The 20,476-nt window shown below is 46.5% G+C and overlaps 3 protein-coding genes across 4 annotated transcripts; 2 read left to right on the top strand and 1 right to left on the bottom strand.

The window, feature by feature from the left end:
• The first annotated feature begins 208 nt into the window (after positions 1-208).
• Positions 209-2,849, top strand: rab3aa (RAB3A, member RAS oncogene family, a). The gene is made up of 3 exons (XM_063017274.1): positions 209-492; positions 2,199-2,323; positions 2,665-2,849. Exons 1-3 carry the CDS (start codon positions 209-211, stop codon positions 2,847-2,849), a joined length of 594 nt encoding a protein of 197 aa, XP_062873344.1.
• A 940-nt stretch (positions 2,850-3,789) lies between these two features.
• gyg1a (glycogenin 1a) lies at positions 3,790-11,364 on the top strand. Of its 2 annotated transcripts, none has more exons than XM_063016357.1 (7): positions 3,790-3,977; positions 5,582-5,717; positions 6,743-6,917; positions 7,625-7,787; positions 9,544-9,670; positions 9,820-10,030; positions 10,517-11,364. In XM_063016357.1, the coding sequence occupies exons 1-7, from the start codon at positions 3,869-3,871 to the stop codon at positions 10,703-10,705; spliced, it is 1,110 nt and encodes a 369-aa protein (XP_062872427.1). In that variant the 5' UTR covers positions 3,790-3,868; the 3' UTR covers positions 10,706-11,364. The 2 variants fall into 2 exon arrangements, with proteins under 2 accessions (XP_062872427.1, XP_062872426.1); XM_063016356.1 differs by having other exon boundaries at positions 10,514-11,364.
• Positions 11,365-13,777: 2,413 nt separating this feature from the next.
• Positions 13,778-16,583, bottom strand: slc35g2a (solute carrier family 35 member G2a). Its single transcript, XM_063017273.1, has 3 exons — positions 15,805-16,583; positions 15,104-15,323; positions 13,778-13,972 (listed from the first exon to the last, which is right to left on the bottom strand). Exons 1-3 carry the CDS (start codon positions 16,581-16,583, stop codon positions 13,778-13,780), a joined length of 1,194 nt encoding a protein of 397 aa, XP_062873343.1.
• Between the last annotated feature and the right edge of the window lie 3,893 nt (positions 16,584-20,476).

The following is a 20,476-nucleotide window of genomic DNA, read 5'->3' as shown; positions in this document are numbered from 1 at the left end:
GTCCGGTTCCACCGGGGAACCCCGGGCGCAGGGCAGGAACCTCCTAAACGGGGCGCCAATCCACCACAGGGTTTCGAGCTGCGGCTCTCTGTAAGATTCCATCACTGACAGAGTAGGTGCTAGTCCCTGCCTCTCCTCGGCCCGTGTGGGGGTGGTGAAAGTAGACGTGATTACTGAGACATCTTGCCCCGTACCCGTTCCCTCTCAGATGGCGCTGGCTAGCGAGACTCATCACGGACCGAGAGACCAGGCGGATCAGAACTTCGATCACATGTTCAAGATCCTGATCATCGGGAACAGCAGTGTGGGTAAAACCAGCTTCCTGTTCCGCTACGCCGACGACTCGTTCACGCCGGCGTTCGTCAGTACGGTGGGCATCGACTTCAAGGTCAAGACCATCTACAGGAACGACAAGAGGATCAAGCTGCAGATCTGGGTACGATGGGAGTGGTCCATATCTGTGGGACCGATGTATGCAGAGCTGAAGGAGATGTAGGCTGGAGCTTGTGGGGCTTTAGTAAGACAAATGAAGAGATGGAGACTCTAGATGATGAGACTTAGAGCTCGAGGGCTCTAAATACTGGGACTAGGACCATGGAGACCCTAGACAATGAAGGTTGTAGTTGATGAGAGTAGGAGCTTTGAGGCCCCAGATAATGAGAGTAGAAGCATGGGGATCCTAAACAATAAGGTTCTAGATAAAAGTAGTAGGAGCTTTGAGTCCCTAGATGATGGGAGTAGGATCTTGAAGACCCTAGATGATGGGAGAAGGCATCTAGAGGTCCTAGATGATAGGAATGGGAGCTTGTTGGCCCCAGATGATGGGAGTAGGATCCTGGAGGCTTTAGGTGATAGAAGTAGGAGCTTGGAGGCCTCAGATGATAGGGAAGGTGTCTAGAGGTCCTAGATGAGGGGAGTAGGATCCTGGAGGCTTTAGGTGATGGGAGTAGGATCTTGGAGGCCTTAGATGATGAGAGTAGGATCTTGGAGGCCTTAGATGATGAGAGTAGGAGCTTGGAGGCCTTAGATGATGAAAGTAGGATCTTAGATGATGAAAGTAGGATCTTGGAGGCCTTAGATGATGGGGGTAGGATCCTGGAGGCCTTAGGTGATGGGAGTAGGATCTTAGATGATGAAAGTAGGATCTTGGGGGCCTTAGATGATCTAAGAAGGTATATAGAGTTCCTAGATGATGGAGTAAGATCTTGGAGGTCTTAGATGATGAGAGTAGGATCTTGGAGGCCTTAGATGATGGGGGTAGGATCCTGGAGGCCTTAGGTGATGGGAGTAGGATCTTGGAGGCTTTAGGTGATGGGAGTAAAATCTTGGAGGCCTTAGATGATGGGAGTAGGAGCTTGGAGGCCTTAGATGATGAGAGTAAGAGCTTAGATGATGAAAGTAGGATCTTGGGGGCCTTAGATGATCTAAGAAGGTATATAGAGTTCCTAGATGATGGAGTAAGATCTTGGAGGCCTTAGATGATGAGAGTAGGAGCTTGGAGGCCTTAGATGATGGGAGTAGGATCTTGGAGGCCTTAGATGATGAGAGTAGGAGCTTGGAGGCCTTAGATGATGAGAGTAGGAGCTTGGAGGCCTTAGATGATGGGAGTAGGATCTTGGAGTCCTTAGATGATGAAAGTAGGATCTTGGGGGCCTTAGATGATCTAAGAAGGTATATAGAGTTCCTAGATGATGGAGTAGGATCTTGTAGGTCTTAGATGATGAGAGTAGGATCTTGTAGGTCTTAGATGATGAGAGTAGGATCTTGTAGGTCTTAGATATATTAGATGTTCCTCAAAATATTAGATGTTCCGCAAATGTAGAAATGTTTAAATCCAGGTTAAAAACTTTTCTTTTTTCTTGTGCCTATGATTGAGCTCGAAATTTTTGCTATTACCCTCATTTTACCCTATTTCTTTTAGTTTTTCATGCTCTTAATAATTCTTTTTATAGAGTAGTGTACATTCTAAATTGTAGTGTATATTTTACTATATTTTCTTTTAGTTTTCATGTTTTAATTGCTTATCTCTCTTGTTTTAATTTCGTATTTCCCAAATTGTAGGGTATATTTTACAATATTTTGTAATGCAGCCCATCACTGGGACCTGTTGTGGGTGCGGCCTGGTCATGTGACATTTGCACGTTGTCTACCACTGTTGCTTAAACCGTGTGTGTGTGTGTGTGTGTGTGTGTGTGTAGGTCCACTCAGATCAAGACGTACTCCTGGGAGAACGCTCAGGTGCTGTTAGTGGGGAACAAATGTGATCTGGAGGATGATCGAGTGGTTACTGCTGACAGAGGAGGAGAACTCGCCCAACAGCTCGGTGGGTAACACCCCTCGTTAACATGCACCTGCCGTCTCCCAGAAACATGCAGAAGGTGAATTGGCTGTTCTAAACTGCCTCCATGTGGCTGAGCTGGACCCACTGTGACCCTCACCAGGAAGAAGCAGATACTGAAAGCGATTAGATGATTGTGTTATTCTGTTACTGCGCTACAGTTTTTCCTTGGATACACCCAATTTCCCCTGTGCACTCTGGCGACCTCTGCTGGTTGCACGCTCTCTCCATTATTTTTGTTTTCAGTTTGTTTGAAATACCCCTGCTCTGTGTGTGTGTGTGTGTGTGTGTGTGTGTGTGTGTGTGTGTGTGTGTGTGTGTTTCAGGTCTGGGGTTCATGGAGGCCAGTGCCAAGCTGAACGTGAACGTGAAGCAGGTGTTTGAATATTTGGTGGATCTAATCTGCGAGAGCATGAAGGAGAATCCAGATTCGCTGTCGAACAGCGGCGTTACGGACGCTGCAGATCTGAGCCGACAGCCGCAGCGTTCCAATAAAGAGTGTGCATGCTGAAACACACACACACACACACACACACACACACACACACACACACCTGACTGCAGGTCTTTGGACTGCGGGAGGAACATGCAAACTTCACACCTGCAGAAAGAAAAGTAACGATGAAGGATTTTGTAGCAGCAGAAGATTTTGTCACAATTATTCACCCCCTACAGAAAATCACAGATTATACTACCTACTACTAGTCTGTAGGACCTAAAGTTGGGTTCCAACATGATTAACTCATTGGAACTTAATAACCAGGCCTCGTCTGGAGGCGTCCTGGTGGACGTGTTTGATAATTTTATACACATATATCATCATAGCTTTTAAGGTGAGTGAGGTGTGCACTATATGGACGAAAGTATTGGGACACCTGACCATGAGCTTGCTGGACATAATTTTCCAAATCCACGTGCATTTATATTGAATCACTCGCTCTTTACTGTTCTGGAAAGCCTTTCTACAAGACTTTGGAGTGTGTCTGTGGGCATCTATGCCTATTCAGTCTGTAAAGTCCCAAAAGTGTTCCTTCCTTCCTTCGTAAACAACTAGTTGAACCCAGTCTTTATAGAGCTCGCTTTTGTGCTCTTGAGCTGTAATCATGCTGAAGGAGAAAGGGGACTTCCCCAAAGTGTTGCCACAATGTTAAAAGCATAATTTACCTTCTATAATGAATATGGATGTGGCAGAAACAACCTATTTTAATCATTACTAGGGGTGTCCACATACTTCTCGCCATTAAGCGAACGCTCTGTTTGCAGTGACACTCTTCAGCCACCAGGTGTCGCCAGATCTCGCGCTGAGCCCCGAATTGACACGCATTCTTTATTCTTTAATGTTTGTTTATCTGTGTTTATTTATCTGTACTCGATTAGAACCCGGGATTTAAAACAAAAACAATCGTTTTATTTGATATTAATGATTTGATTCGCTTTTATTTGCGCAGTAATTGGGGAGGGGGGTTGTGAATGAAGCGATCACGTGACTGCTGAAGGTCGGCGCAAGTGCAAATCGGATTACTCTCGGGAATGCGCACACGGACGCGCACACGCACACGCACGCCTCCTTCATGTGTGCGCGCACATACGCACGGTGGGTTCGGTGGGTCCGGTGGGTCAGTTCGGGCTGACATGGCAGGTAGGAAACGATCTGCACACACACACACACACACACACACACACACAGTGTTAGGTTGCATGCGCACTGAAGGTTATAATAAAGGATTTTTGTTTTACTGTAAATAATGTGAAATCTTGACTGGATGTCAGAATTTTTAAGACTAATAAAATTCCTCTGAAACACACAGCCGGGTCTTGTTTACATTCCTCATGCTAGTCAGGTCATAGAAGCGACTTAAAACTGCAGCAGAATACAGTGCAAATAATTTAGGTAACTACTAACATGGTAACTTAGAGGTGTTGGGGCATGAACCAGCAACCTTATGACCACTAGACTTTCATAACACCATGGGTTTAGACATCTGGTTGCTCGGGTGGTGCAGTGGTAAAACACGTGAGGGCTCAAGCTCGCAGGATCAACTCTCAGCTTTGCTACCAGCCGTCTGGGTGCCTAGATAACGTCCGCCGAGATGGAGGGTCGAACGGATTCTTCATTACTGCTGCAGTTACGACCCCTGCTGGCTGGCCGAGGCGCTGCACAGAGACGGTGAATAATGGAGAGCGGTGCGTTAACCTGCTTCATGCAGGCGAAAAGAAGTGGTGGGCTACTGCACACATGGGGCGGCATGTCCTGGGTGCGAGAAGGTCCTGGGTTCGATCCCCAGGTGGGACAGTCGGGGTCCTTTCTTTGCGGAGTTTGCATGTTCTCCCCGTGTCTTTACGCGTGGGTTTACTCCGGGTACTCCGGTTTCCTCCCACAGTCCAAAGACGTGCAAGTGAGGTGAATTGGAGATACTAAATTGTCCAGGACTGTGTTTGATATAAACTTGTGGACTGATGAACCTTGTGTAACTACAGTTCCTGTCATGAGTGTAACCAAAGTGTAAAACATGACGTTACAATCCTAATAAACAAACAAACAAAAAACTGCACACATGTCTGAGGGGTGTGTGTTAGGTACGGCCCTACTCGGTCAAGGTCTGCAGCAGTGGAGGAGATACACTTGGGGAATTGGATACGGACTACTAGATAAGGACGAAAATGCATTAAAAATAAGAAAAAAGACGTCTGGGGAAGGTCTTAATAACAATAAACAGCGATGTGGCTTCACCCACGTTTTTTTTTCTTCTAAAACTCACTTCTTAAGCCACAGAGGAAGTGTAGTGGGGAATCTGAAATGACAAAGTTCAGGAGAAAAGGAGGAAAATGAGAACAAACACGATCAAACGGAACCAGATGGGTCCAAACGCAAATCTGCCACCTGAGGGCAAAGTTTAATGAGCCAAACCGCACCCTAATAATCCCATAATAATGTGTCTAATTAGTGCAACACCAAGCGTATAGGATGTGATTTGATATAGCCGATCATATCTGTCTGCAAAATCAGGAATTGGATATGACTAAATTGTGATATAAAAAAGTCCACCTACAAAACTAAATCTGACCATTTGGTGCCTTGAGACCACAAACCTTTATTAGACGTTAAGAGGAAAGATATTTGAACACAGTGCTCACATGCTCCTGTCCTAACATTTTTGGAACGTGTTAATTATCATTAATTAAAGACAATTAGCGACTCAGGTTTGTAGTCGGAGGTTTTGATGTTTGTGTTTGTTCCCACAGACCAGGCGTTTGTTACCCTCGCTACGAACGACAGCTACGCTAAAGGAGCGCTGGTGCTCGGGGCGAGTCTGAGGAAGCACGAAACGTCCCGAAAACTCGCCGGGCTGATCGGACATGAAGTTTCACCTCCATACAGGTACGCTCAATCAGGCCAGCAAACCACCGCAGAGACACGGACCAGGCTGTGTGTGAGGGAGGGTCGGGCGGGGTCTCATCCTGGTGCTGCTGCGAAATAAGATCGCTGGGACTGGTCTGTGTGTCATATGGAGCTTAGCGTGTCTCTCCGTACGCGATACGGCTCTTTGTGGGAATCCAACACTAGCAGGTGATTAAAAGTGGCACAGATTAAATACACAGGTTGGAGGGGGGCGTGTGGTGAGCCGACTCTCCTCCATCAGATCAAGGTTGTGCAAGCGGCAGCGGATTCACAGTTGGGGATTGGATATGACTAAATAAACTATAAACATAGTTAAATAAACAATTCAACTATACAAGAAATTAAACAGATAATTATTTATATGCTTACACCATATGGCCACAAGTATTGGGACGCCCCATGAGTTTCAGCCACAGCAGTTACTAACTGGTGTAATGAATCAGTTATATAAAGGAAATGATCCATGATGCTTCGGCTTTGCAGCAACAGTTTAGGGAAGGCCCTTTCATGTTCCAGCATGAGTACGACGTACAGATCAGGAACACTACACTGTATGGACAAAAGTATGTGGACGCCACTTCTAATTATTGAATTCACGTGTCAGGTGGAATAAATCAATCATATAAATGTGATAATATGCTTTTAGCTTTGCAGCAACAGTTTAGGGAAGGTCCTCTCCTGTTCCAGCATGAGCGAGCTCTGTAAAGACGTGAGGAAAAGCTCCAGTGTCCTGCACAGAGCCCTGAGCTCACACCACTCAACAGCTCTGGGATGAACCGGAACACCGACTGATCAATCAGAGCACAAATTCCCATACACAGACATACTTCAAGCTTTGTTCTAGATGAAAGGATCACACAGAGGGTCACTATGATGTCCAGCGAGCTCATGGTCAGGCGTCCGAACACTTTTGGCTGTATAGTGTGTGTTTGATTTACAGGTCTCTGTGTTTTATCGCTGGTTGTGTGTGTGTGTGTGTGTGTGTGTGTGTGTGTGTGCTGCAGATCGGCTCTGGCTCAGATCTTCGACGAGGTGTGTGAGGTGAGCGTGCTGGACAGCGGAGATTCTGCTGGTCTGGCGCTGATGAGGAGACCAGAACTGGGCGTGACCTTCAGCAAACTGCACTGCTGGAGCCTGACGCACTACAGCAAGTGTGTGTTCATGGACGCGGACACACTGGTGAGAGGAACTGCTGCTGGAAACCAGTATGACTACAGGACACAAGACACGTCTAGATCAGGGGTGTCCAAACTTTTCTTGTCAGGGGTCAGACGGAGTAAAAATCCACAACCACAAACACTACATGGCCAAAAGTATTCGGACGCCTGACCATGATCTTGTCGGACGTCTCGTTCCAAAACCTTGATGTGACCTTCTTCTCTGAGAAGCTTCTCACAAGACTTTGGAGTGAGTCTGTGTGTGTGGGAATTTGTGCTCTGATGTTGTACAGCTGGGCGCTGATCGATCAGTCGGTGTTCCGGTTCATCCCAGAGCTGTTGAGTGAGGCTGAGCTCTGGGCTCTGTGCTTCATGTCTTTATAGAGCGCGATCGCTCATGCTGGAACAGTTAGGGCCTTCCCTAAACTGTTGCTGCAGAGTTTGAAGGATATCTCCTTTACATGATTGATTTATTACACCTGTTAGTGACTGTTGAGGCTGAAACACACGAATTATGTAATTAGAAGGGGCGTCCACATACTTTTGTCCATATAGTGTGTATATAAATAATAATAATAATCTTTGCATTTGTTTAGTCATTGAGGTCCTTCCCTAAACTGTTGCTGCACAGTTAGAAGCATGTAATATCCTGTTAGTAACTGTTGTGCCAGAAGGGGGGCGTCCCGAGACTTTTGACCCTACAGTGTATTCCGTTTTTTTCCTCCTCAGGTTTTGTGTAACATCGACGATCTGTTCGAGCGTGACGAGCTATCGGCCGCTCCGGACCCCGGCTGGCCCGACTGCTTTAACTCCGGGGTGTTCGTGTTCCGGCCGTCGAAGGAAACGTACGCGAGGTTACTGACCGCCTGCACCGAGCACGGCAGCTTCGACGGTGAGAGTCACAGAATTCACTTGGTGCCGGCGACGGGATGCTGGGCGACCGGGACTCGTTGATGCCAGAGGACGTGAAGGCTGTGGCGTCTGGTACAGACCAAACTGCTGATGATTTGAATCCTGGTGATGAGATGAATGTGGCACCACACAGAGCATCCAACCTTTCTGTGCCAGTCAGAGTGCCCATGCATCTCCTGTCCATGTCTTTAATGGAATGAAATGAGGTCGACTGGACCGGCCAACCCTGTTTCTCTGAGATCATGTGGACGATCTGTAGGACCATCCAGCTCACGACGTTCAGAAGATGAAGGAGCGGTGGGTCCAAGCTGGTTTGGCGGCGTGTTAGGTGTGTGTTCTACTGAGTAAACTGGCAAGAATGCCCAGAGAAACCCTCAGATGGGCACTGAAGAACATGCTAAACTCCTCACAGACAGGGACTGTAGGTGGAGTTTGAACCCAGGTCTTTAAATCCCTTGTGCTGTGTGACACCTACACCAGACACCAGAATGATTTCGGCTCTGCGTGATGGAACTGAAAGCTGAGCCACCCAGCCAGGAATAACCGCAAAGGGCAACACACACACACACACACACACATAAAGAAACACACACACACACACACACACACACACACACACATAAAGAAACACACACAAAGAAACACACACACAGAAACACACACACATAAAGAAACACACACACAGAAACACACACACACACACACACACACACACACAGAAACACACACACACACACAAAGAAACACACACACACACACACACACATAAAGAAACACACACACAGAAACACACACACACACACACACACACACACAAAGAAACACACACACAGAAACACACACACACACACATAAAGAAACACACACACAGAAACACACACACACACACACACACACACAAAGAAACACACACACAGAAACACACACACACATACATAAAAAAACACACAAACAGAAACACACACATACACACACATACACACACATACACTCATAAAGAAACACACACACACACACACACATACACACTCATAAACACACACACATACACACACACAGCAACACACACACATAAAGAAACACACCTACAGAAACACACACATAAGGAAACACACGCACACACAAAGAGAAACACACACACACACTTACAGAAACACACACATAAAGCAACATACACACACTTAAAGAAACACACACACACACACACACACACTTACAGAAACACACACATAAAGCAACATACACACACTTAAAGAAACACACACACACACACACACATAAAGAAACACACACACACACAGTGAAACACACACACACACATACAGAAACACACAAACACATAAAGAATCCCCCCCCCCCCCCATGTTCCTCCACTTCACCAGACAGCATGGGGACTCTGACTGGTACAGAAGGGCTGGAAGCTCTGTGTGTGGTGCCACATTCACCTCATCACCAGGATCTGCAGTTTGATCCACAGTAGATCTTCTGCTGGACCTGACCGGACGCCACAGTCTTCACATCCTCTGGTATCATCGAGTCCTGGATGCCCAGCAAGCTGTCAGCGATCGGTGGCTCAACCCTCTTCGGACCGCTGCTAGCACCAGTTGTCTGTCTGTTGTGGACAAACCTCGGTTCCAGAAAAAATTGGACATCAATATTTTCTGTACATGTTTTGAAGTTGATGCCTGCAGCATGTTACAAAAACGTGTGTGTGTGTTGTGTGTGTGTGTGTGTAGGTGGGGATCAGGGTGTGTTGAACAGTTATTTCAGCGACTGGGCTACGGCTGATATCGCTAAACATCTTCCCTTCATCTACAACCTGAGCAGCGTGTCCATCTATACCTACCTACCAGCCTTCAAAAAGTGAGCACACACACACACACACACACACACATACACACACTTATGCATAGTGTTTATTACACACACTACACGTTAGTGCACGTGTTCGGCCAATCAGACGAGGCCTTAACAAACCCAAAAAGTGTGTGTGTGTGTGTGTCTGCTGGTAGGTTTGGACATAACGCCAAGGTGGTCCACTTCCTGGGAGAGAGGAAGCCCTGGAATCATCATCATCACGATGGTGACGTTGAAGACCACAGTAGTGAATCAGAGCAGCGTCCTGATTACGTCCAGCAGTGGTGGAGTGTGTACGAATCGTCGGTGCTTCCATTACTGACTGATGAACTTACGCAGCAGGACCAGAACACACCCGGTGAAGAGGTAACAGTCCGAAACATCACAGCCAGAAGGGTGGGTGGTTTTGGAATGGGACGTCCAGCAAGCTCATGCTTGTTTAATAGTTTTAAACTATTAAATTGGTGGTGAACCTCAGGCAGCTCCTTCAGTCCTGCTGTCCATTTTGGTTCCATTTCCTCCCCAAACAGGATTTGTCTGACCTGTCCACCTCCGTCCATTGCTCCACTGTCCAGCTTGTTGGTGCTTTTGACGAAGAACAGCAGTTCTTCAATGCAGTTTGATCCACAGTAGATCTTCTGTTGGTTTGTACCAGACGCCACATGTCCTCTCACATAAATGCATCTTGACCACCCAACAACCTTCCAGAGGTTTCTGGACCACTGTTGGAGAAGAGACGAGTGTCCTACCACATCCCGATGGTCCTTATCGAGGTCTGTGATGGATGGAACGCAGGATGGAGAAGGAACGCAGGGTTTTAACGTGGAGCTTTCTGTATGTGTGTTTCAGCAGCAGCAGCAGGAGCATCAGGAGCGTGTGTATGACGAGAAGGTCCAGGATGAGGAGGACCAGGTTCCTCCCTCGGTTCCTCAAATCTCCTCTGAGCAGAGGAAGCAGAAGTGGGAGCAGGGAGACGCCGACTACCTCGGAGACGACTCCTTCACTCACATCGAGAGAAAGCTCGACACCTTTCTCAGCTGAACACCGACAGTTTACATTCATCCTGGTCAGGGTGGCGGTGGGTTCAGCACCACGCAAGAACGGGGCATCGCTGACTCACAGCTGGGCAGCCAACTCACCTTCTGCATGATTCGGGAGGTGGGAGGAAACCCACATGGGTACGGGGAGAGTGTGAAAACTTAAAGCTACAAATCCCCACAGACAAACTTCAAAGTCTTCAAAGTGAGAAGCTTCTCAGACGAGCGGCTGTTTTTGAACACATGCAGAAGGTGAATTGGCCGCCGCCCTGTCCTGGGTGCATTCCCAGCCACGCCCAGTGTTTTGTCGGGTGCTGCCTGGCGCACAGCGGCCCTGATCAGGATGAAGTGGTTAATATAGAGAGCACTTAAGTATATTTATTGTTTTAAATATCAGATTTTTGTAAAACTAGTACATTATTAAAGCTAACAATAATAATAATAGGGCAGGGTGGCTTAGCGGTTAAGGTACTGGACTAGTCATCAGAAGGTTGCTGGTTTAAGCCCCACGCTGCCACTGTTGGGTCCCTGAGCGAGGCCCTTAACCCTCAATTGCTCAAATTGGATTCAGTCATAATTGTAAGTCGCCTTGGATAAAAGCGTCCACTAAATGCAACAAATGTAAACGTAATAAACGTGTTAATTAAACGCTAACACATGCTAGCTGTCGTGAGCACTTCTTAGAATGTTTTTCATTGTGCTATTTGTTAGCATTAGCAACCAAATAGCCTGTCCTTAGCCTGCCTGATGTGCCCAAGATTGCCAGGACGGAGCCGGATGGTGTTTTCAATTTTCAGGTGCTACAAATAGCCGCTATAATAAATAAAAACCCCCTAAACCAGCTGGAGACAAATGAAACACTTAGATGCATGAATATAATGTAGCTTTATTCTAGCTAATAGCAGTTACATCAGAACTGATTGCACTGGTTTTTCAACCTGACCAGCATTTAAAGCCCCTCCAAAACGTTTAAATACCAGTTAAACCAGCTTAGAGTAAATCAGCTTATCGATCCAAGCTGCTTTTTGTCAGCAAAACTACGAATGTAGAACGAGAATCTGTTAGCATCGTAATTAGCTTAATGCTAACGCACTTGCTAATATTCATGAAGCCCGGTTAGCATATAAAGAGCTTTAAATGCTAATTGCTAGCCTAATTGTTAATGTTTCCATTAGTTAGCATCGTAATTTGCTTAATGCTAACGCACCTGCTAATACAGTATTCTTGAAGCCCAGTTAGCATATTAAGAGCTTTAAATGCTAATTTAGCATTTAGCCTAATTATTAATGCTTCTATTAGTTATGGAAGAGTTTATAATTCTGTAGTTTAATAGAGTTTGTATGCAAATAAAGAATTTATGTTTATTAGCTCTGCTAAAGCAGAAACACACACACACACACACACTTTCTCGATTTAAGATACTTTTTTATATTTATACCAGCAGCATAATGATTTTATTACACAGTTCTTAGATAAACAAACACTAAACAGCCAAAAGAATTAATAAGTATTATAAGATAATTACAAAATGATCAGGTGTCCACATACTTTTGTCCATATAGACAAACAGTACACAGTGTACATAAATGTGATAATTATACGTGATTATTACTAAATCTTGACTCTGGTCAGGGTCACGGTGAGTGTGGCACACTGCAGAACACACCTAGTAGTTATTAAAGGGCATCGAACATACATTTACTTTTAAATGTTTTAATTGAGGCCACTTTTGACTCGCTAACCCAGCACACAGAACCCGTTACAGACAGCGACCCAAAGTGAGATTCGAGCATGATGCTCGAACCCAGGTCCACGGATTCTACATTAAATGCCACCACCACTACCCGTGCTAGTGGGTTTAACGCTGTCATCTGCTGGGCAAAAACCACCATACACTCACCGGTATATCCAAAATACAGGAGGTGGACAAAATATCAGAAACCGAGAACATATAAAGTCAAGGAGCCAATGCGAATTTTATCCGGTGTTCATCTCCAGAACAGATTTAATCCTTCATACGAGTCCTGAATCATTTGTGCAAAGATGCTGGAGCTATTTCAGAAGATCAGAGAATCTTCCAGATCTTTGAGGGATGAAGGAGACGGAGATCTACCTCACAGTCTGCACTACAGAACCTTCAAAAAAGCTTCAGTTTGGTGATTTAGGAGAACACCATAGGGTGTGTTACTACCATACTTAACAGCTTCAGGAGATCATTACAAGCCAAAAACTCCTCCAATCATCTAAAAACTCATCTAGATAAAAATCTGTTTGAAAGTGGTTTGATTGGACATGATAATGTATGTAGTTGAATTGCTCAGGGGTCCAACAGTTTCACTGTGATTTAAAGCTTGATTGATTCTGGACAGTATCACTGGTGTTCCAGCAGCTTCTTATTTATGGCAAACCTGTTTTAGTGGTTCTTTAATTAATACACCAAACAGCAAGAAGCACCTGCCTAATATTGTCTTGGTCCCCCTCTTGGCACCATAACATCTCTGATCCATTGAGGCATGGACTCCACAAGACCTCTGAAGGTGCCCTGTGGTATCTGGCACCAAGATTTAGGAGGCAGATCTTTCATAGATGCATGATCAGATTGATTTGGGGAGTTTGGATGCTCTTTGAATGGCCCTCAAACCATTCAAGTTTTGCAGTGTGGCAGGAACACATCGTCCCGAAAGGTAGGGAATACCGTTGCCATAAAGGGGTACGCTTATTTACTTTGGGGTTTTGTTATTAATTTCGGCCAAGAGACGACTTTTTGATGCACTAACCCTATTTATATGAGCAAAATGAAGTCACCATCTGTAGTAGTAGGTTTATAATCATTGACGATGAATTAGAGGGTCGTGGCGTAAAGTTAAATGACATTATTGAACCTTTGGATTGTTAAATTAATCATACATATAACTTCCTGTCCACATATTTTTGACCCAGCAGGTTTGTGTTCCTAACAGTTGATCATTGAAAACAATTTAATCTGGACACTGCACTAGATGTTGTTCATATTATGGGATGGCAGGAGTAAAACTGGCACATTTAAGGTACTTTCTCGAGTGTAAACAAAGCTGAATTATTTTGGGGGTGAGTCCAGGATTTCGTCGTACTCGCCCCCGACGCTCTTACTGCGGTGGCAGAGTTTGACCAGGCCGAGCGCCAGGACGCTGACCACGATGACGGCGGCGCCGATCAGGTCGTAGGTGGAGGGAAGCAGGTGGAGAACCAGCAGCTGCAGCAGCATCGCCACCACCAGCTCCAAGTGCTGCACCTGAACACGGACCACAAACATACAAACAAACCTAAATCAAACACTGTGCTGACTAGTTTTGGGTGGATGTTTGATTAGTGTTTAACGTAAGTTACTGTGCTGACTAGTTTTGGGTGGATGTTTGATTAGTGTTTAACGTAAGTTACTGTGCTGACTAGTTTTGGATGGAGGTGTCATTTAGTGTATAATGTAAGTTACTGTGCTGACTCATTTTGGGTGGAGGTGTTGATTAGTGTATAACGGAGGTCACTGTGTTGACTAGTTTTAAGTGGAGGAGATAATGAGCTGACTAGTTTTGGGTGGAGGAGTTAATGAGCTGACTAGTTTTGGGTGGAGGAGATAATGAGCTGACTAGTTTTGGGTGGAGGAGATAATGAGCTGACTAGTTTTGGGTGGAGGAGTTAATGAGCTGACTAGTTTTGGATGGAGGTGTTAATGAGCTGGATGGAGGAGATAATGAGCTGACTAGTTTTGGGTGGAGGAGTTAATGAGCTGGATGGAGGAGATAATGAGCTGACTAGTTTTGGGTGGAGGAGTTAATGAGCTGGATGGAGGAGATAATGAGCTGACTAGTTTTGGGTGGAGGAGTTAATGAGCTGGATGGAGGAGATAATGAGCTGACTAGTTTTGGGTGGAGGAGTTAATGAGCTGGATGGAGGAGTTAATGAGCTGACTAGTTTTGGGTGGAGGAGTTAATGAGCTGGATGGAGGAGATAATGAGCTGACTAGTTTTGGGTGGAGGAGTTAATGAGCTGGATGGAGGAGATAATGAGCTGACTAGTTTTGGGTGGAGGAGTTAATGAGCTGACTAGTTTTGGGTGGAGGAGTTAATGAGCCGACTAGTTTTGGGTGGAGGAGTTAATGAGCTGACTAGTTTTGGGTGGAGGAGTTAATGAGCCGACTAGTTTTGGGTGGAGGAGTTAATGAGCTGACTAGTTTTGGATGGAGGTGTTGATTAGTGTATAATGGAGGTCACTCATGTGACTCGTTGAGGGTGGAGGTGATATTTAGTTGACTAGTTTTGGGTGGAGGAGTTAATTAGCGCAGGGTAGAGGTGATATTCATATAATTGACGTTACCATGCTGACTAGCACAGGGTGGAGGCGTTGATTAGTGTATAATAGACGTTACCATGCTGACTAGCGCAGGGTGGAGGCGTCTCAGGCCGTAGTAAACCCCGATGAAGGCGCTGGTGGAGCAGAAGCAGATGGAGATCAGGAGGCTCCAGGTTTCTCCATCCAGAGGAACGACGGGTTTCTGCAGGAGGAACATGGAGCAGCAGGACCAGAGCGTCCCCACCCACCCGAACGTAAAGAGCGCCGCCCACACGCTAACCTGCTCCTTCACACACCTGCACAGAACAGCACAGGTGGAGCTACGCTAGCATCGTTACGTTTAGCCTGTTGACTACAATGCTAGCTCATGGTTCAATTTTACTATTTAGTTAATGTTTAATCTGTTTGCTAGAATACTTGTGCTAACTGGCTAATCTTAATTTGCAATAGTTTAGCCTTTATGTTTACATTATACTGCTTATTTATGTTAATTAGCCTGTTAGCCTATTAACCAGAATGCTAGATTAATCTGTTTGTTAGAATACTGCAAATTGTGCTAACCAAATGCTAACTGGCTAATCTTCATGCTAGATTATGTTATCTAGCCTGTTAGCTCATTTAACAGAGTGCTAGTTTATATTTAATCTGTTGGCTAGAATACTTTAAATTGTGCTAACTGGCTAATATTAATTAGCAATAGCATAATTAGCAATCTGTTAGCATTGCTGCTGTCGTTAATGCTAATAAAAATGCTAATAGTGAACCGTTTCCTCTCACCTGTACAGGATCATGGAGAGCGCCATCGTCACTCCCGCCAGAACCATCAGGACGTAGCCGAACGCTTCCTTCCAGAACCCGAGCGTCCGCGCCTCGCCCGCTACGCTGGGGATCAGAACCAGGCCGAGACCTAGCATGCCGCAGGACGCCGAGACGCCGTCGGTCAGGCTGAGCCGCTCGTCCACCAGTAAAAACGCTAGCACCGCGCTGAACGCCGTCCCGCTAGCTCGCCACACCACGGCGCCGTTAGCGGGGGGAACGATAGCGAAGGACGTGTAGGCGCAGGAGATGGAGACGACGTTACACACGCCGTAGAGGAAGAGACGTAGCCGGACGCCCGGCGGCCCCAGCGGCGCCTCCCTGTGGCGGAGGACGAGCAGCACGGCGGGAAGCTGCAGCACCGAGCGGACGAACAGCAGCTCCAGCGACGGCACGCGCGAGCGATCGGCTAGTAACCGAGCGAACAGGGAGACGCAGCCGTGAGCCACCGCCGCGCCCAACAGCGCCGCCCACATCAGCCGCCACGACAGCGCCGACGCCTCCCCGAAACCCTGCAGCCGACCTTTCAAGCCTTTAGCGCCCCCGCCGGGCTTGGACCTGGACCAGGGGGGGAAATCGTTCTGCTTCCTGTCCGATGTCTTTTCTACGAATGCGCCGAACTCCTCAAAAGACGGCGTATCGTCGTAGCTCTCGCTTCCGTGTTTCAGAGCCGCCGCGGCCGGGTGGATCCTAGCGCTTCTCCTACAGCCGAGCAGACGCCGCACCGGAGAACTAGCCATCTTCTACCTGCAGGGTAACGACATGTAGAGGGCGCCGTTTAGCTCAGGTTATTATTTTATTTCAGCATTTTCTCCCTTTTTCTCGCAGTTTAGTCGTAGCCGGTTCCTCTTCCCCTGCTGGAGACCTGGATGGCGTACGGAGGGTGTATTCTCCTGACACGCCCTCCCTCCGACGCGACCCCTTCTTATCCACCTGCACTTCGGTGGATCGGTGCGTGAGGTCGGTCTCACTCATGGAGAGTCACGCGCTGATCTCCACGTTCCTCCACTTCTGTACAGGTGCCTCGGAATACTAACCAGGGTCCTTACACGGCCTCGAAGACCACGCCCACTTTGTTTTTTTAGTCATGCCTTTTCCCACCCGGCAGACTAGTGGACGGATTTTATCTGCTGTAGGCACTAGGGGGCGCCAAACCGACCAGTAGCAGAGCTGAGAATCCCAGCGCTCATTCCAGCCTTTTTTTGGGATGGACTTTCCACTAAATATTGGCAAACATGAGCGAGGTTGACGATGGGCGACACGCCTCTCTCATAGTCGGTGTTCCAGTTAATCCCAAAGCTCTTAGATTAAGGTTAAGTCTAAGATCAGGAATCTGTGCAGACTAATAAACAAATCCATTCCTTCAAAGAGCTGGACTTCTGCACAGGGCATCATTACTGTATAGTGAGAAAGAAAGAGGCCTTCCCCAAACTGTTGCTAAATCTCTAGTCCCTGATACACCCTCCACCACGTATCACAGCTCTCATCATTCGTTCCTTTTTTTTCTATTTATTTCTGCATTTTCTCCCAATTTATCGTAGTCAATTCATCTCCCGCTGCTGGTGGATCCCTGATTGCAGTCGAGGTGAATATATTGCTGCTCACACCTCCTCCGACCCGCTCACAGCCCTTAGCGGAACCCTTTTCCACCCATGCATTCTGCACAGGCGCCTCTGTCTGCCAATCAGGGTCCTTACACAGCATTTGAAGACCCCGCCCACATAGTCCAGTCATCCCGCCCTAGCAGAAACATGTCTGCTGCAATTATGTCACTGCCAATTATGCACACTAGATGGCGCCCAGCCGACGGGTGGCAACGCCGAGTCTCGAACCGAGGAGTTCAGAATCTCGGCGCTGGTGTGCTAGTGGAATATCCTGCTGCGCCACCCGGGTGCCTTCCGTTTCTTTTAACGCCGTTCATACCGTTAGGATTGATAACAGTGAGACCAGATCTGGATTTGAACTGATGTTCTCCAGTCTGCCACTAGAGGGAGCCAGTTTAAGTGGCGGAGGAGCCAGGGGAGCTATTTTCTGCTTAATTCTATCTGTACCGAGTGTGTGTTCCAAAAACCCACCCAAACAAACTCCATCAAGTTTTGAAAAGGGCGAACGAGTGAGCGCCACGACGGTACAGCGTACGTTACTGGCTGTAATAAAAAACTAAACAATCTGACCACAAATCAGACGCGTTCCTGCTCAAAATTAAAATATAATGCCAAGTTCTCACTACACGACTGGATCTCTTGTAATCGGGAGTCTTTCAAATCGGTGTGTATTTCACACTACACGACTGATGGGTGATAGGGGGTCACACACTACACCATCTATCACCAACTAGAATCTCAGACGAGCTTCTCTGCTCTCCCAAACTACGTTCTGTCACGAAAACACACGTGAGAAGTGACGAGAAGTTTAATGATACCACGTCCAAAAATGCACGTCAACAAGTAGCGAGCGAACAAAGTTTGTGCACTGATGTGCAGCGTAAAATCAAGGAGAAAAAATAAATGAATCTGAGTGGATTTGGCAACGCGAGCAGCATGGATTGTTCTATAGTGAGTTGGAGGTTAATAAATATTGTTTGCAATGCAGCGTGGGTGTTTTGTAGAGAACGATCAGGTCAGAAATACTGTAAAACTTGTGTGTGTGCTGATGTATTCTGATATAAACTATATTACGCCCCTGTACCACCTTTTTATACTCCTCCCCTGCGTTTCCCCTCACACCGTATCTTACGTTCTCACTGGCTGTTCGAGATAGCACTCATTGCCAGTCGGGCAACTCAGATCCAGATATCTGACATGCTAGAAATCTCACTTCGCTCGGATCGAGTTGTTGAGTGATTCACACGTAGTGATCGATCGAGCCGGCAAATCTAGCGCCGACCAGTCGCCGAGCGAAAATCAGGGCAAAGATCGTGTCGTGTGAACCAGGCATAAGTCGTACTTTGTTTTCTTTACAGGCAAATCAAACAATAAAAAAAGAAATAAACAACACAGTAAATAAACAGACTTGTTGATAAGGTGGCACCTTGCGACGGTGTTGTGCCGAATAAAAGTTCCTCTTACCTTCTCCGTCCACGTTCACATCACAGAGCGTCTCAGATTCGTCTCGCTTCAGATCTTCTGCACCTCTGTGCCCGTGTGTGTGTGTGTGTGTGAGTGAGTGGTGACTCAGTGGCTCATTCAGGATGGTGAGGATCTGCACATGCGTCACTCACACACACACACACACACACACAGACACACACACACACACACACACACACACACACACACACAGACACACACACAGACACACACACAGACACACACACACACACGTTTTTCATCTTCAGAAACCACTTCATCCTCAGATGGGTCACAGTGGGTCCAGAGCCCCTGAAAACGTTTTTCAAATGGGTGTAGATGGTTTACCTTCCACCTTTCGCTTATACCTGGACGAGTGGGGGGGTCGGGGTGAATTAGGGTCACCAGTGCACTGGTTTTTGGGAGGTTTGGTGGTGAGGGGGGGTTAAGATCTAACGAAAACACAGAAATATGAAAAAGTGACCCGAGGTTCAAACCCAGGTTTCCAGGTTCCACGTCTCTGCTGCATCAAGTATCTGGACGGATGTGTTTCAGGCACAACAGTCACTAACAGATGTAATAAATCAGTCATATATGTAGACAAAATTATATACTTCCAACATTGAAGCAACAGTTTAGGGAAGGTCCTTTCCTGTTCCAGCATGAGCGATCTCTATAAAGACGTGAAGAAAAGCTCCAGCGTCCTGCACAGAGCCCTGAGCTCAGCCCCACTCACCAGCTCTGGGATGAACCGGAACATTGACCGTGAAATCAATCAGCGCCCAGCCGTACAACATCAGTGCAGAAATTCCCACAGACACACTCCAAAATCTTGTGAGAAGTTTCTCAGAAGAGCGGCTGCTGTTCTAGCCGAAACGATCACACAGAGGGAACGTCCGACAAGCTCACGGTCAGGTGTCCAGATACTTTTGGCTCTATTGTGGTCCAGATTTTCCATATTTAAAAGGTCGGGATGCTGAAGAAATGATGATTTTGGGGTTCAATCCAAGCAGGAGTGTCACTAAATGGCCAAAAGTATGTGGACACCCAACCAAGAGCTGGTTGGATTTCCAGTTCTAAAACCGAAGAACAGCATCCACTTCTCTGGGAAAGCTTTTTTGTGTGCATGTGGGAATTTGTGCCCGTGTAGTCGAAAGTGCAGTTGACGTTCCAGTTCATCCCAGTAATGTCCAGTGGGGCCGATCTCAACTCATCTCAGTCGCTTTGTGATTTTTTTTTGTTTTAATGTGTTTCGCCTGTTTTCTTTATACTTTTACCTGTAATCAGACAACTAATAAAAATCATGCTTTTTAATTCAGCCTCGTTAATATAAATAAATAAATTAATACATTTATTAATTAATAAATGTGTAGAAACACGAATCAGAAAAGATCCTGATGGTGTTTATAGATTTATTCATTAAAAACAGTTTTAACCGGTCACGTCTCGTTGTACCCACACTCACAGTTACTGACGCCTGATGATGTCAGAGTCAGTGTGTGTGTGTGTGTGTTTTAGGACTGACGTGGTACCCTGGTGACGTAGATGAAAGGACTCCGTGACTG

Source organism: Trichomycterus rosablanca, chromosome 20 (assembly GCF_030014385.1).
Source record: "Trichomycterus rosablanca isolate fTriRos1 chromosome 20, fTriRos1.hap1, whole genome shotgun sequence".
NCBI lineage: Eukaryota > Metazoa > Chordata > Actinopteri > Siluriformes > Trichomycteridae > Trichomycterus > Trichomycterus rosablanca.
Note: the sequence above shows the minus strand (reverse complement) of the source record. Positions and strands in the feature narration are given on the sequence as shown.

What these genes read in the sequence shown, in the direction of transcription:
- rab3aa (XM_063017274.1), top strand. Translation starts at nt 209, where the DNA reads ATGGCGCTGGCTAGCGAGACTCATCACGGACCGAGAGACCAGGCGGAT. An exon ending in TATGCAGAGCTGAAGGAGAT is followed by an intron (nt 493 to 2,198) that starts GTAGGCTGGAGC and finishes GTGTGTGTGTAG; the next exon opens with GTCCACTCAGATCAAGACGT. An exon ending in AGAACTCGCCCAACAGCTCG is followed by an intron (nt 2,324 to 2,664) that starts GTGGGTAACACC and finishes TGTGTGTTTCAG; the next exon opens with GTCTGGGGTTCATGGAGGCC.
- gyg1a (XM_063016356.1), top strand. Translation starts at nt 3,869, where the DNA reads ATGCGCACACGGACGCGCACACGCACACGCACGCCTCCTTCATGTGTG. An exon ending in AGTTCGGGCTGACATGGCAG is followed by an intron (nt 3,978 to 5,581) that starts GTAGGAAACGAT and finishes TTGTTCCCACAG; the next exon opens with ACCAGGCGTTTGTTACCCTC. An exon ending in TCATGGACGCGGACACACTG is followed by an intron (nt 6,918 to 7,624) that starts GTGAGAGGAACT and finishes TTTCCTCCTCAG; the next exon opens with GTTTTGTGTAACATCGACGA.
- slc35g2a (XM_063017273.1), bottom strand. Translation starts at nt 16,583, where the DNA reads ATGGCTAGTTCTCCGGTGCGGCGTCTGCTCGGCTGTAGGAGAAGCGCT. An exon ending in CTCTCCATGATCCTGTACAG is followed by an intron (nt 15,324 to 15,804) that starts GTGAGAGGAAAC and finishes TGTTCTGTGCAG; the next exon opens with GTGTGTGAAGGAGCAGGTTA. An exon ending in ACCCTGCGCTAGTCAGCATG is followed by an intron (nt 13,973 to 15,103) that starts GTAACGTCTATT and finishes GTCCGTGTTCAG; the next exon opens with GTGCAGCACTTGGAGCTGGT.